Genomic DNA, 12,123 nt, shown 5'->3' on the forward strand with positions numbered 1-12,123 from the left:
GCAGTGACATCAGAAGGAATGTCCTTATGCCATGCGGGGGGGGGGGTCTTTTCATACACACATCAGAAGAGTAAGTGGCTCCTAGTCTCAGATCACTGTGGATATAAGCCAATCCATAGTCAAGGACAGAGAGGCAGCAGCATAAAAATGCTTAGGGCTATTGTCCTATGGATAGTTACTAGGAGTATGTTCTGGGGGTTATTTCATAGTGAGCATGGACAGGACAGGGATCTTTGGAAAGTTATGGTGATGGAAGTCTGAAGAGATGGATGCAGGAAGGATGAGCTGACTCCCCCTACCCCTGAATCTAAGAAGCTTAAGACATTGGTTGATTTCAGATAGTATTTTATTTTGTCCACGGATTAAAACTGTGCAATAGGTATGTTTACAGCAGGACTGGGGCCTTCTCAACTGATGGGAGTTGCCATTTATTTTCTGCCCACCCCACCCCAAACAACAGTCAAAAGGAAGGAGTCTGGTCATCTATTGCTGTGCAGCAACTAGTGCCACTGAAGCATTTGCTCGACATGTTTGCACGGACTGCTCACTGCTCTGTCTTCATTCTCAAGACGGGAGTCTTTGAACATCTGTGCCAGATGGTGGCTTGACAAAAGGCAAAATTTTGCCTTACCTTTGCAGAATAATTGCCTCTGCCCCATGGTCGGAAGCACACTGATAACCTTTGAAGCAGGGCAGATGCCACGGTTAGGGACCCCAAGGAAGCATGTGGCTCAGGCATAAGAATGCCTGCCATCCACCCCATATTTCCCCATGTCAAGCAACAGTGGTGTGTTATTAGCACGTGATTTCCCCTCAAAGAATCCTGGGAGCTGTAGTTTGTGAAAGGTGCTGTGAACTGTAACTCCATGATGAATTCTTTCAGGGAAGCCATGTGCTTTAAATGTATGGTGTGTACGCACCCCAATCATATGGAAGCAGCAACCACATTGCAAGGGTCATGAAAGGATCAGACCCATAGTCAGGGCTGGGCATACTTAATGGTTACTTTCACAAACAAAATCCCAAGCAATCCAAAATCCCAAGCAATCTGCTCCCCAGTATTCTGCTGGGTTCTGTGCCTGCATAAATTATGCAGACTGAGCAATACTGCATCCATTTCTCTGATTTTTATTTTATTTTTTTGCATTTTTTATTCTGCAAGGTTCCTGCTCCCCTACTGTTCTGCACATTTAATTCTGGTTTTGCTGGTCAGAGGAGAGTGCTATGGTGAGCCCTGAAACCCTGCCCCACTGGAAATATTTCTTCTGGCTTCTGAAATGTCAGCAGGTGTTGCCCTTAAGACTTCCTAGCAAGACTTCACACAGGGCTGGAAACTTGCTTTGAAAATAAAAGCTGAGATTCCAGGGCAGCTGAATTCTGGGCCCAATACTACACTCTGCTGTTGCTCCTCTCTTTCAGCACTCTCGTGGAATCATAGCATACACCAGCCTTCACCAACCTGGCACCCTCCAGATATTTTGGACTCCAACTCCCAAGCCTCAGCCAGCATGGCTTCCTGCAATCTGTGCTTCACACAAGCGTACCCCATTACTTGCTTCCTCCTCCCCCAGACTTGATGACTGCACTTTTAAGACCGCTAGTTGAATGTGTGAACTTACACCACTGAAAGGCATGTGTTGGAGGAGGTGTTGTGAACTGATAGGACAGTTCATCCTGTGGTGTTCTGTCTGTGATGGTCCATTTAGACATGCCCCAATCATCACTTCTGCGCCAGTTCTTACTCAGGAGTAAGAGCTCGATCAACATTTACCACATTTATCATTGATTTCAATGGGTTTTAGCAAGCTTAACTATGTTGGATAGTGGCCTGTTGGATTCTGCCTCATATTCTGCTTGATCAGAATCAGTCTCCTTGGGGAAGCCTCTGCATCAGAACAATCATCCTGCACATTGCAAGGAATTCAATAAGGGATAACTAGTGCTATTAATATTCTGCAAAACAGAGAGAGAGACACCCATCCTTTCAATTCTGTGCTCTGGATAAATGGAACAAATCAGAACACTTTATCCAGTTATGATTCTTCTGCAGAAAACTCTGCTCAGTATGTCAGTTTTATTCTGGACCAGACATTTGCATCTCATAAGAACATAAGAAGAGCCTGCTAGATCAAGCCAGTGGCCCACCAAGTCCAGCATCCTGTTCTCACAGTGGTCAACCAGATGCCCACGGGAAGCCCAAAAGCAGGACCTGAGCACAGCACTCTCCCCTCCTGCAGTGTTAAGCAACTGGTATCTCAGAATTTGTTGGTTTGCCAAGGGAATAATATGCTCCAGGATATCAGGTAACAAGGTACATGATGGGCAAACAGGGTTCTAAGCAGGTTGATATGACTAGAACAAATGAAGTAAAGGCAGTTAACCACACAAAGCAGACTCCAGAATCCATCAGAGATTTGATGGTGCTGATGCCAACTGGTTTCAGTGGAAAGAAGCACAATTAAGTTCTCTTCTGGAGTTTGGACAGGAGATCTATTACCTCCCTGACAGTGGAGACTTTTATTAGAACGGTCTGGCAATTTCCAGCTTGGCACTGGATGTGTTCCACAAAAATAATAGCAGATCTGATGAGCTAGTTCAGATGTTATCCTCAGAGTGTGGGAACACAGGTAAGGGTCACCATGCTCCCTGTTCCTAGAGTCTTCTGGATTTTCATCTAGGACAGAGGCTGGGAACCTGTGGCTTTCCAGATGTTGCTGGCCTACAATTCCCCTCATCTCTGACCAACCAGCCATGCTGGCTGGGGCTGATGGAATCCAACAACACTGGGAGAGCCCCAGGCTTCCCATTCGTGATCTAGGACAAGGATGGGGAACCTTTGGCCCTCCAGGGGTTGCTGAACTACTACTCCCATCAGCCTCGGCAAACATGGCCAATGGCCAGAAATGGTGGGAGTTGTAGCTCAGCAACATCTGGAGGGCCAAAGGTTCCCCATGTCTGCAATAGGGCCTGGAAGTGTGCATTGAAAAAACAAAGAGAAATAAAACAACGGAAAGCAGAACTTTGTAGGAAACTAGATACCAGATGCCATGGGAAAATTCTACACATGTTTGATCACAGGAGACAACTAGCCACGGACAGGACAACCCAGTATGGAGTATTCCCCCCTCCCAAATCTGGCAACTGTATTGACAGAATTCCAGTGAAATGTCAAGAAGCTGCAAGATCGTTAAGGTCTGTAATTTTCTTTCCACCAGAAAATGAACCCAGCTATGAGCCAGTTAACATATAACCCAAATGAGATCATCCAGGGGCAATCAACCTTAACTTGTCAACAACAGCAACACAATCTGCATTCACTGTTCCCTTTAACAATCAAGAAGTCTAATAAGGTGCAAAGTCACATTTAAAAAGGCCTTGCGGAAGAGGGTCAATTTGTAGGTCCCTCAGTCAAACAGAATGGCATTGAATGTAGACAGATGGGTTTAAACCAGTCCTTGAAAGCCTGGTGCACTGTCCTCCAGATGTTTTCGACTACACTTCCCATCAGCCCTAGCCATGCTGCCTCGGACTGCTGGGAGCTGTAATCCAGAACTTCTGAGGGGCACCAGAGTAGGGAAGGCTGGTTTAAATTTTGAAACATTGTTAGTGCCTTTTCACACATTACATTTCTTAGGTGTACACTTAAGATGTTTTAAATATATACCTCACAGTATAACGTGTGAATGCGATACACATGCTCACAAACACACACATTACAGAAGTACACTTGTCAGAAAGCCCCGGTTGGCTGTGGTTGCCTGTTGAGTGTACACCTGGAAAAAACCCAGGTAATGTGTGAAGCAGCCGTTTCCTTCCCAATGTTTTACTAATGTGCATTTGAAAAACCCTGCATGTTGCCAATAATTTAATCAAAATAATCAGTTAATACTGCTTAATAAATACATAAAAGTGTCTTTTCAAACAAAAATCTAGAACTTCCACAAAAGTTAAGGGTGATTGTCCCTTGATTATCTAAGGCAAATCTGTTTTACATGTATTTTTTTCCTTTTTTCCTCTTTACATAAAGCAATCACATAAAAATAGTTATAAATAGAAAAATTCCAAAGGATCTCCCACGTCTCCTGACAACATCCCGTCCCAACAACAGGAAACATAACAAAAAAAATGTCCCTTTTTCTTCAAGTTCTTGTAGATTATACAGTACTCAGAATCTTTGGATATTTTACAAGGACTCCAAATCGTAGGATCCCCCCCTCAAAAAGCACCCACCCAAATAACCCCCCAAAACCTGAAGGAAGCCATGATATGCAAAACAGTAGCTCAGAAAGACGTCTGTACATTTAAAAACAAAAATAGTCTGATGCTGTTCTTGAAAGGTCCTGTTCTTCCCCACACTGATGCAAAGAAGCGATGTCTTTTGGTGGATTTTGAAGTCAGGCATGTTGTGGGGGTGACTTAATTTTCCACACAGTCTTTCAGGAAGAAAAAAAAGTCTTTGATCCTTATAAGGTCCCTTCATCAGAGGGAGCAAAGCAGTGCTGTAGGAGACCTATGGACAGAAAAAGAATCATCAGGGCGATTTCACTTGCGGGAAAGCATCACTTGCAAAAACCATGGCCCCATACGCCACTATTATTGGGAGGAAGGCTGAACTCAGAAAGGGGTGATTCAAGCTTCCTGGTAACCTCCCAGCTGGATTACTGTAATGCACTGTTGATGGAGTGGCCCTTAAAGATGACCTGAAAGCTTCAGTGAGTCAAGAATTTGAATGCCAAAATTTTGACTGGTACATATTACACATGTCTTGGAAGAAGTACATCGGCTGTTTATTTGCTTCCAAGTCCAATTTAAGGACCTGGTGCTTACCTTTAAAGTCCTGAACAGCCTGCAACCCCGATACCTGTTGGAAAACTTTCTTCCTAACCTAGCCTGCCCATTTCATAAGACCATCTGGAGAGGCCCTTCTCCAGCTACCTTCTTTATGAGAGGGTGTTTTCAGTAGTAGAATGCATTCCCCACCCTAAAGGGACACATCAGGTGCCAATGTAGCATGGTGCCCAGGCATTTTCGATTATTATGAATATTAATATTTTAGTCAGAACTGGTTTTATCTGCTCTTTAGCTTTGTGTTTCTAGTTGCCTTCTGTCTTGTTTATTATTGCTGTTTGTTCCCCATATCATATTTCTATGTATTTATAGAGAGCTAGTGTGGTGTAGCACTGGTCTATGACCTGGGAGACCAGGGTTCGAATTTTGACTCGGCCATGAAGCTCACTGGGTGACCTTGGGCCAGTTACTGCCTCTCAATCAAACCTACCTCACAGGGTTGTTGTGAGGATAAAATAGAGAGGGGGAGAAACATGTGTGCCACCTTGAGCTTCTTGGAGGAAAAGCTGATTATTATTATTATTATTGTTGTTGTTGTTGTTGTTGTTGTTACTGTTATTCATACATTTGTATAACCTTCTGATAAATGGCAGTTGAGAAGTATTTTTAATACATCAATAAATAAGAGAGCCATAAAAAAAGTTCCTATGAAACTCAAAACTGGCCCCTTGTTCATTTCAGATTGCACCACTGTGCTATTAAAATAGGAGCTACACGATCTCACCTGTATTCAAAACTCTGCTGCCAAAATCCCTCTAGGTGTGACCTTGGCTCCCACATCTTTCCTGTTCTGACCACCCCCCAAAGGCCCCTCCCTGCTCTCTTCAGCCCCTCCCTTGCTATGCCTTATGCCTGGAACTCCTTTCCAGAAATGCTGCAGGGTGCCACCTCTCTTTTCCTTCAAATTCCTCCTCAAAGCCCACCTTTCCTGCCAGCCTCTGGATGCTCCCCATCAGCCCTGCATTGCCTTCCATGGGGTGCAAACAGGCGTGGCCTGTGTGGTGGGGCATCTCTTGTGGTGGGGCACCTCCAGGCACCAGCGTCACTGCAGCTTAATGGGGCAGATTCACCCAACGCCACACGCAACTACTGGATATGGATTCGAATGTGCATCCTCATCCACATTCTGCTGCAGCTGGTCACACAGGAGATACCGTTGTATGTTGGGTCCAAATAGAGCAGTGTTGGGGCAACGAGAAACAGAGGAGGGAAGAGGAAAGGATCAGAGGAAGCTGTTTGCTCAGAACTGGCCACAGACATTTTTGGGCGAAATCAAAGTGGTGCACCTAGGGATGGATGAATCCGCCTATTTCATTTTCTCTCAGTTTCTCATTTTTCCCATCTTAAATTTGGTTTTTCACATTTCCACATCCGTTGGCTTTTTTTAAAAAAAATGCTCTTGAAAACTCATCAGCATTTTAGCATGAATTTCTCCTAATGTACAATTTTTGTCTGCAATTTTCCCTAGTAATCACATCGAGAGCCAGTGTGGTGTAGTGGTTAAGGTGTTGGACTACGACCTGGGAGACCAGGGTTCGAATCCCCACACGGCCATGAAGCTCACTGGGTGACCTTGGGCCAGTCACTGCCTCTCGGCCTCATGAAAACCCTTCTCATAGGGTCGCCATAAGTCGGAATTGACTTGAAGGCAGGACATTTACATTTTAATCACATTATTGCAAAGCAATTTCCCCAAACATGCTGCATATTTGTATGTTATTGTCACTGACATATTCATTTTTATGCACACTTTCATTTTGGTATCTGCATTTTTGTACACACTCCATGGCTGGAGAACTGTGTTGCAAAGTGAGGAGAGGTGCACATTTCAACAAATGGCTATGATTCGGTTTTCACAGTGTTCCAGAAAGTGCAAGTTAGGGAAGTTCACTTTCAAATGTGAACTGAATCAGATTTCTTTCCTGCCCCTAGGTGTATCCCTCTGTTACATAACAACAACAATAGCAAGGCAAGTGCACATTTCTCATTTTTGCTTGTCCTTGAAGTTGGTTGTTGTTGTTAATGGACAAATTGGCCCCTTTTATAGCACCCCAAGCCTGCTGCCTGAACAGGCTGCCTCACCCAACCTCATACCAGGGCTGGCCCCGGTAAATGTGAAATGGAACATACCAAAACCATCCATTGGATAGAAGATGGCGCTTAATTGCTAGCTTCAGAAATGGGGGCGAGGTGGTTGAGTCCTGCCAGTCCATTGAACCCTGCACCCCAGGGGTCTGGAAGAGAGAAATACGGCCGTGCAGAGAGGCTGTCGTTGTGGCCCAGCGCAAAGGCAAAGATGCTGCCGTTCCGCTCCATGTCCAGGTGTGTCCTCCCAAACAGCTTCATTTGCGTTTCCTCAAACTGGCTCTCTAGCTCTTGCAAATTCAGAGAGCTCTTGGCCCCGTCCATAAAATGTTTCGTGCTGGGGCCTGGAAGGCACATCGCTGCGCTGCTGAGGTGGCTGCTCATCTCTTCTAGTGCCGGAGGCATCATGAAGCTTTTGTCATCTGGCTGGCCGTTCTGTGCAAATAACAAGCTTGCTGCTCTCCAGGTGGCCGGCTTGCGCCCCCTCCTAGGTCGGGAGATCCGACAGCTCTGGCGCTTGATATGGCGGTGCAGGTGATCCGAGCGGGTGAAGCTCTTGTAGCAGAACTTGCACTGGTAAGGACGGATGCCCGTGTGGATGCGCATGTGGTTCTTTAGGTCATAGTTGTGGACGAATTTGGCGTTGCAGTGGATGCAGAGGTAGGGCCTTTCTCCGGTGTGCTTCCGCATGTGGATCTTCAGCTTGTCTTGCCTGCAAGAGGGAGAAGCAACAGTCTGTTACCGCAAAACACCAAAGAATCTTGTAGCACACTAAAGGCTAACAAGTGTACTGTGTGACTAGGTTCCATGGGCCAGAGAGTCCACTTTGTCAGATGCAAGAGGGCTCTGGTGCAGAAACATTAATACCACAATTAAACTGTTAGACCGGGAGCTGTTTAGTGCCACAATACCCAACTTTCTGTCAGTGTGCACCATTATAGCAAAACTGCTGTAAGTATATATTTTAGGGTCAGTTTACATACTGCAGTGGCCCTTTCTCCCCGAGAAAGCAAGGGGGCCACCGTTGGACTTGTGGTCAAACCATCCTCACATGGAGCCGCTGTTTGAATAAACCAGCATCTCCAAGTGGGTGCTGCTCACATGGTTACAAGATTTCTGCCATGGGGACAGTGCCACAACAATGGATTGGGAGCTACTATGTTATGTGCAAAGGCACATTCATGCACCTTAAAGCATCTCTAACAGATGACTAGCCAACCTTCAGAATCCCTGGGCAGTTTAATCACACCAAGGACAAGAGAGCTTCGGCTATGGGGTGGTATACAAATACAATAAATAAAAATAAATAAATAAGGACAATACTTATTTATCCTTACTTAATGTTCTTAATTTATTCAGCAGCAAAGAATTTCATTGTAATCGCCATAAAATGTGGGCTACATCTTCAAATTGACACAGCCTTTCTTCAAGATGGGCGCTAATGTGTGCAAACAAACCACTGACAGTAAGGGCGGTTTGGCAATGGAACCGACTGCCTAGGGAGGTGGTGGGATCCCCTTCGCTGGATGTCTTCAAGCAGAGGCTGGACAGCGATCTGCGGGAGATGCTCTAGCTGTGGATTTCCTGCTGTGAGCAGGGGGTTGGACTCGATGGCCTACAAGGCCCCTTCCAACTCTATGACTCTATGATTCACTGGGATTAGGGAACAGTCCTTGCAGCAACTGGATCAGGGAAATGGAGTTGTTTTTTGTATCCCGAGGACAGGCCACAGCAAAGAGCTAAAGAGATTGTGGGCACCTTCTGTTTCTCATGGTAAGCTACAGGTGCAAGTCAAACAATGATACATGGAAACCATCTTTGATGCTGCAACTGGAGCTCTCTATGTGCAAAGATTAACACACAAAGAACCAAGCAAGCAGGGAGCTCCTGGAGCCAGCAGGTGGCAGCACAAATCCACATCACAGGAATACCTCTGGGCCCACCGAGGAATCGCCTGTTCCATAGTGCTGCATGTGGAGAAAGAGATGTGCCAAAAAGTGCCCAAGGCTGGGAAAAAGCTGGGGCTGCTAGAAAGCTTTGGCAAAGCGGGAAATAAATGCAAGCTGAAAGCATCGTGTACATGTACAGGACTTTTAACTGATTCATAAAACCACTCATTGATAGCACCATCAAAAGTCACATTCAGAAAACAAGTCCAACATGCATCACGAATCAGTAGGTCAGCTTCATACACCAAATATCTTTGCTTCAGGCAATGCCCCAGAAGTTGAGGCGTTGTGAAGGGTGTGTGTGTAAGACGACTTCCACAAAAAGTGGGGCCCATGGAACGGCAGTGTCCATGTTTCTGTGGCAGCAGCTATTTTACCACCCCACACACACACACACACACACATGGCAATGGCCCAGAATGACTCACCGTCTGGGGCAATTTTTGAAACAAAGATGGCAAGTCACCCATTGCCAATAGTTAATTCCTTGGTTTGCTTTTTTCAAAAAACGCCCCAAGGTAGGCGTCAACCGTGGGCCACGTGAGGCCTCAGCAGTTGTCCAGGGATGCCTGAGTGACCTTGGTGAGCCGCTGCCGGTCTGAGCAGACTGTATCAGGCCGGCTTAGTGTGTTTACTGCAGAAGGCAATCTGTGCTTTGAAACTATGACTCTCTGGGATGTAAAACGTCAGTTTCTTCTCATGGTTTGGTAGAGAATTCTTGTCATCTTTCCCCTTTTCCTTCTTCCATCTTACTAAACGCCCAACTGGAATTTGTGCAGCAGACCTTGCCATCCACCTAGCTGTGGGCAGATGTTCAACTGCATCCGTCCTGATGAGACAGAGGATAAAGCTGTCAATGGCTACTAGCCACAGTGGCTATATGCAACCACCAGGATCGGGGGCAGACTGCCTCTGAATACCAGTCCCTGGAGAACTTACAGGAGCTGGAGATGACTTTTGCCTTTATGTCCTGCTTGCGGGATTCCAAGAGGCACCTGGTTGGATGAGATGGGCCCTCTGGTCTGATCCTGCAGAGCTCTTCTTAGGAGCTCATCTCTAACGTGAGAGAGACTGTGTGAATTTGGGGTTACCGTCTCACACAGCCTCGCTGTTTTCTGAATCAATGCCAGCTCCCAAGGGAGCAAGCTGCAGCACTCCTGTAGCAAGCACACATTGCATGTGTGGCGCCTGGTGACTCAATTCAGTCCTTCCAGGTTAAAGATCCAACTGAGACTCTAGTGGCCTCCCCCAACCTGGTGGTTTCCAGATGTTTTGGGCAACCATTCCCATCAGCCCTGGTCAACATGGCCATTAGCCTTGCTGGCGGATGGGAGATGTAGTCCAAAACATCTGGAAGGCACCAGGTTGAGGGAGGCTGCTCTGAAGAGCCAGTGGTAGTGCTTGGCAATCTCTAGCACTGGTTCACGTACCTTGGGCTGACAAACATAGTTACATAGGAGGCTGCCATATACTTTGGGTAGAGACACTTACTGGTGTGTCAGTTCCAGCATGTCTCAAACTCTGTTTTCTGAAAATGGGGGTACACGACGCTGGTCAAACGCTGCCCCTTTTTACTCTAAAACCTGGTCAGTTCAGCTCCAGTGCATTTTTTAAAAAATTCAGCTTCAGACAGATTTCAGAACTGATTGGTTGATCAACCTGTTGCCCCTCCAGGTGTGGCCAATGGAAATGCTTTGCTGTAGGCTCAGGCAGTTAGTGATTGGCCCGATGTTTTGCTGTGGTCGGTCCTGAAAGGTCTGAAGTCAGCAGTGGGGAAGGGAGGTGGGTCCAGCCAATGGCTGAGTTGCTTCAAAATGCAGCCAGAAAAACCATTCTCACGGCAGTTGAAGTGACTACTGTGCCCACGGCCTGAGTCAGACCATAGGTCCATCTAGCTCAGTATTGGCTGCACTCTACATCGACTGGCAGCGGCTCACCAGGATTTCAGAATGGGAGTCTTTCTGAGCTCTGCTTGGGGATGCCAGGGATTGAACCTGGGACTCTGTCCACGCAGAGCAGATGCTCTACCATTGATTATTATTATTATTACTATTACTACTACTACTATTATTATTATCATCATCGTCATCCGCCCTTCACCCAAAGGTCCCAGGACGGGTTACAACAATTTTAAAACACATAATTAAATACAGTTAAAAACAACCTAAACAACATCGAAGAAAATAGGTTGAGTCCTAAAAGTATACAGCTCAGATGTCAGGGTCAAGAGGTGTGTCTTCAGCATTCTGTGGAAGTGGTACAATGAAGTTGCCAGACACACCTGGGGGTGGGGAGGGAGTTCCACAGCTTAGGGGCTGCCACAGAGAAGGCCCTCTCCCGGCCACCATTCCCCGAACCTCCAAGGGTGGCGGAACTACCAAGAGGGCCCCCTCTGCTGATCTCAACACCCGAGACAGTCTGTAGGGAAGGAGCCTGTCTTTCAGGTATTTGGGACCTAAGTCATTTAGGGCTTTCAACACTAACATGAGCATCTTGAACTGGGCCCAGAAACAAACTGGCAACCAATGCAGCTGTTTTAAAACAGGAGTTACGTGACTTCTAAAAGGAACCCCCGACAGTAATCTGGCCGCTGTATTTTGGACCAGTTGAAATTTCCGAGTCACCTTCAAGAGCAGCCACATGTAGAGCGCAGTGCAAGAATCCAGTCTGGAAGGACTATGGTCCTTTCCCCAAACATGCCAACATCTGGCTTGACAGCACTGACTCAGGCCAACAGCCACATGGTTGCTTGACCATCCACCCACCCACCATCCCAGTTTCTCAAGGCATGTCCCCTCTTACTGCACCGCTTCAATGACCAGTCACAGGATGTCTTTACAGCGGCATCACAAAATCAGTCGGAGAAACGGGGTCACGGGATCACAGCGGAGGGATATGGTGACTGCCTCTGTCCTCTGTGCAAACTTCACCCTGTCACACAACCAGTCTGCACGGCATCTGCTTCGGCGGCTCACCATTTGTTAAATTTTTCTGGTGCACATTGTACTAAGGGTGTGGCCAAGGGCTGGTGCTTACCTTGAGCACAGATTGAGACACCTCACCCATATCCAGCTGAAACAACGCCAGAAAATGCATTTGCTCATTGCATTCGCCCATAAGGAATCCACTGAATGAGATCAAAGGCTCCTATTGTCCGGCAGTCTGTTTTGTAGTGTCCAAATCCTGCCAGAGCCCACAAGTAGGTCTTGAAGGCAACAGCCCCCTACTACAGATGCTCCTC

The 12,123-nt window shown here is 46.6% G+C and overlaps 1 protein-coding gene across 8 annotated transcripts in view; it reads right to left on the bottom strand.

Annotated features, from left to right (window-relative positions):
* Positions 1 to 362: 362 nt before the first annotated feature.
* The window catches only part of ZBTB7C (zinc finger and BTB domain containing 7C), a 310,311-nt gene continuing 298,550 nt past the window's right edge, over positions 363 to 12,123 (bottom strand). For all 8 annotated transcript variants that reach the window (XM_061614144.1, XM_061614154.1, XM_061614133.1 and 5 more), the window contains 2 exons: positions 6,979 to 7,645; positions 363 to 4,510 (listed from right to left, as the gene is read on the bottom strand). In XM_061614144.1, coding sequence (XP_061470128.1) covers positions 7,009 to 7,645 — 637 coding nt within the window. In that variant the 3' untranslated portion in view covers positions 363 to 4,510; positions 6,979 to 7,008. The remainder of the gene's footprint in view (positions 4,511 to 6,978; positions 7,646 to 12,123) is intronic.

Source organism: Rhineura floridana, chromosome 1, assembly GCF_030035675.1.
Source record: "Rhineura floridana isolate rRhiFlo1 chromosome 1, rRhiFlo1.hap2, whole genome shotgun sequence".
NCBI lineage: Eukaryota > Metazoa > Chordata > Lepidosauria > Squamata > Rhineuridae > Rhineura > Rhineura floridana.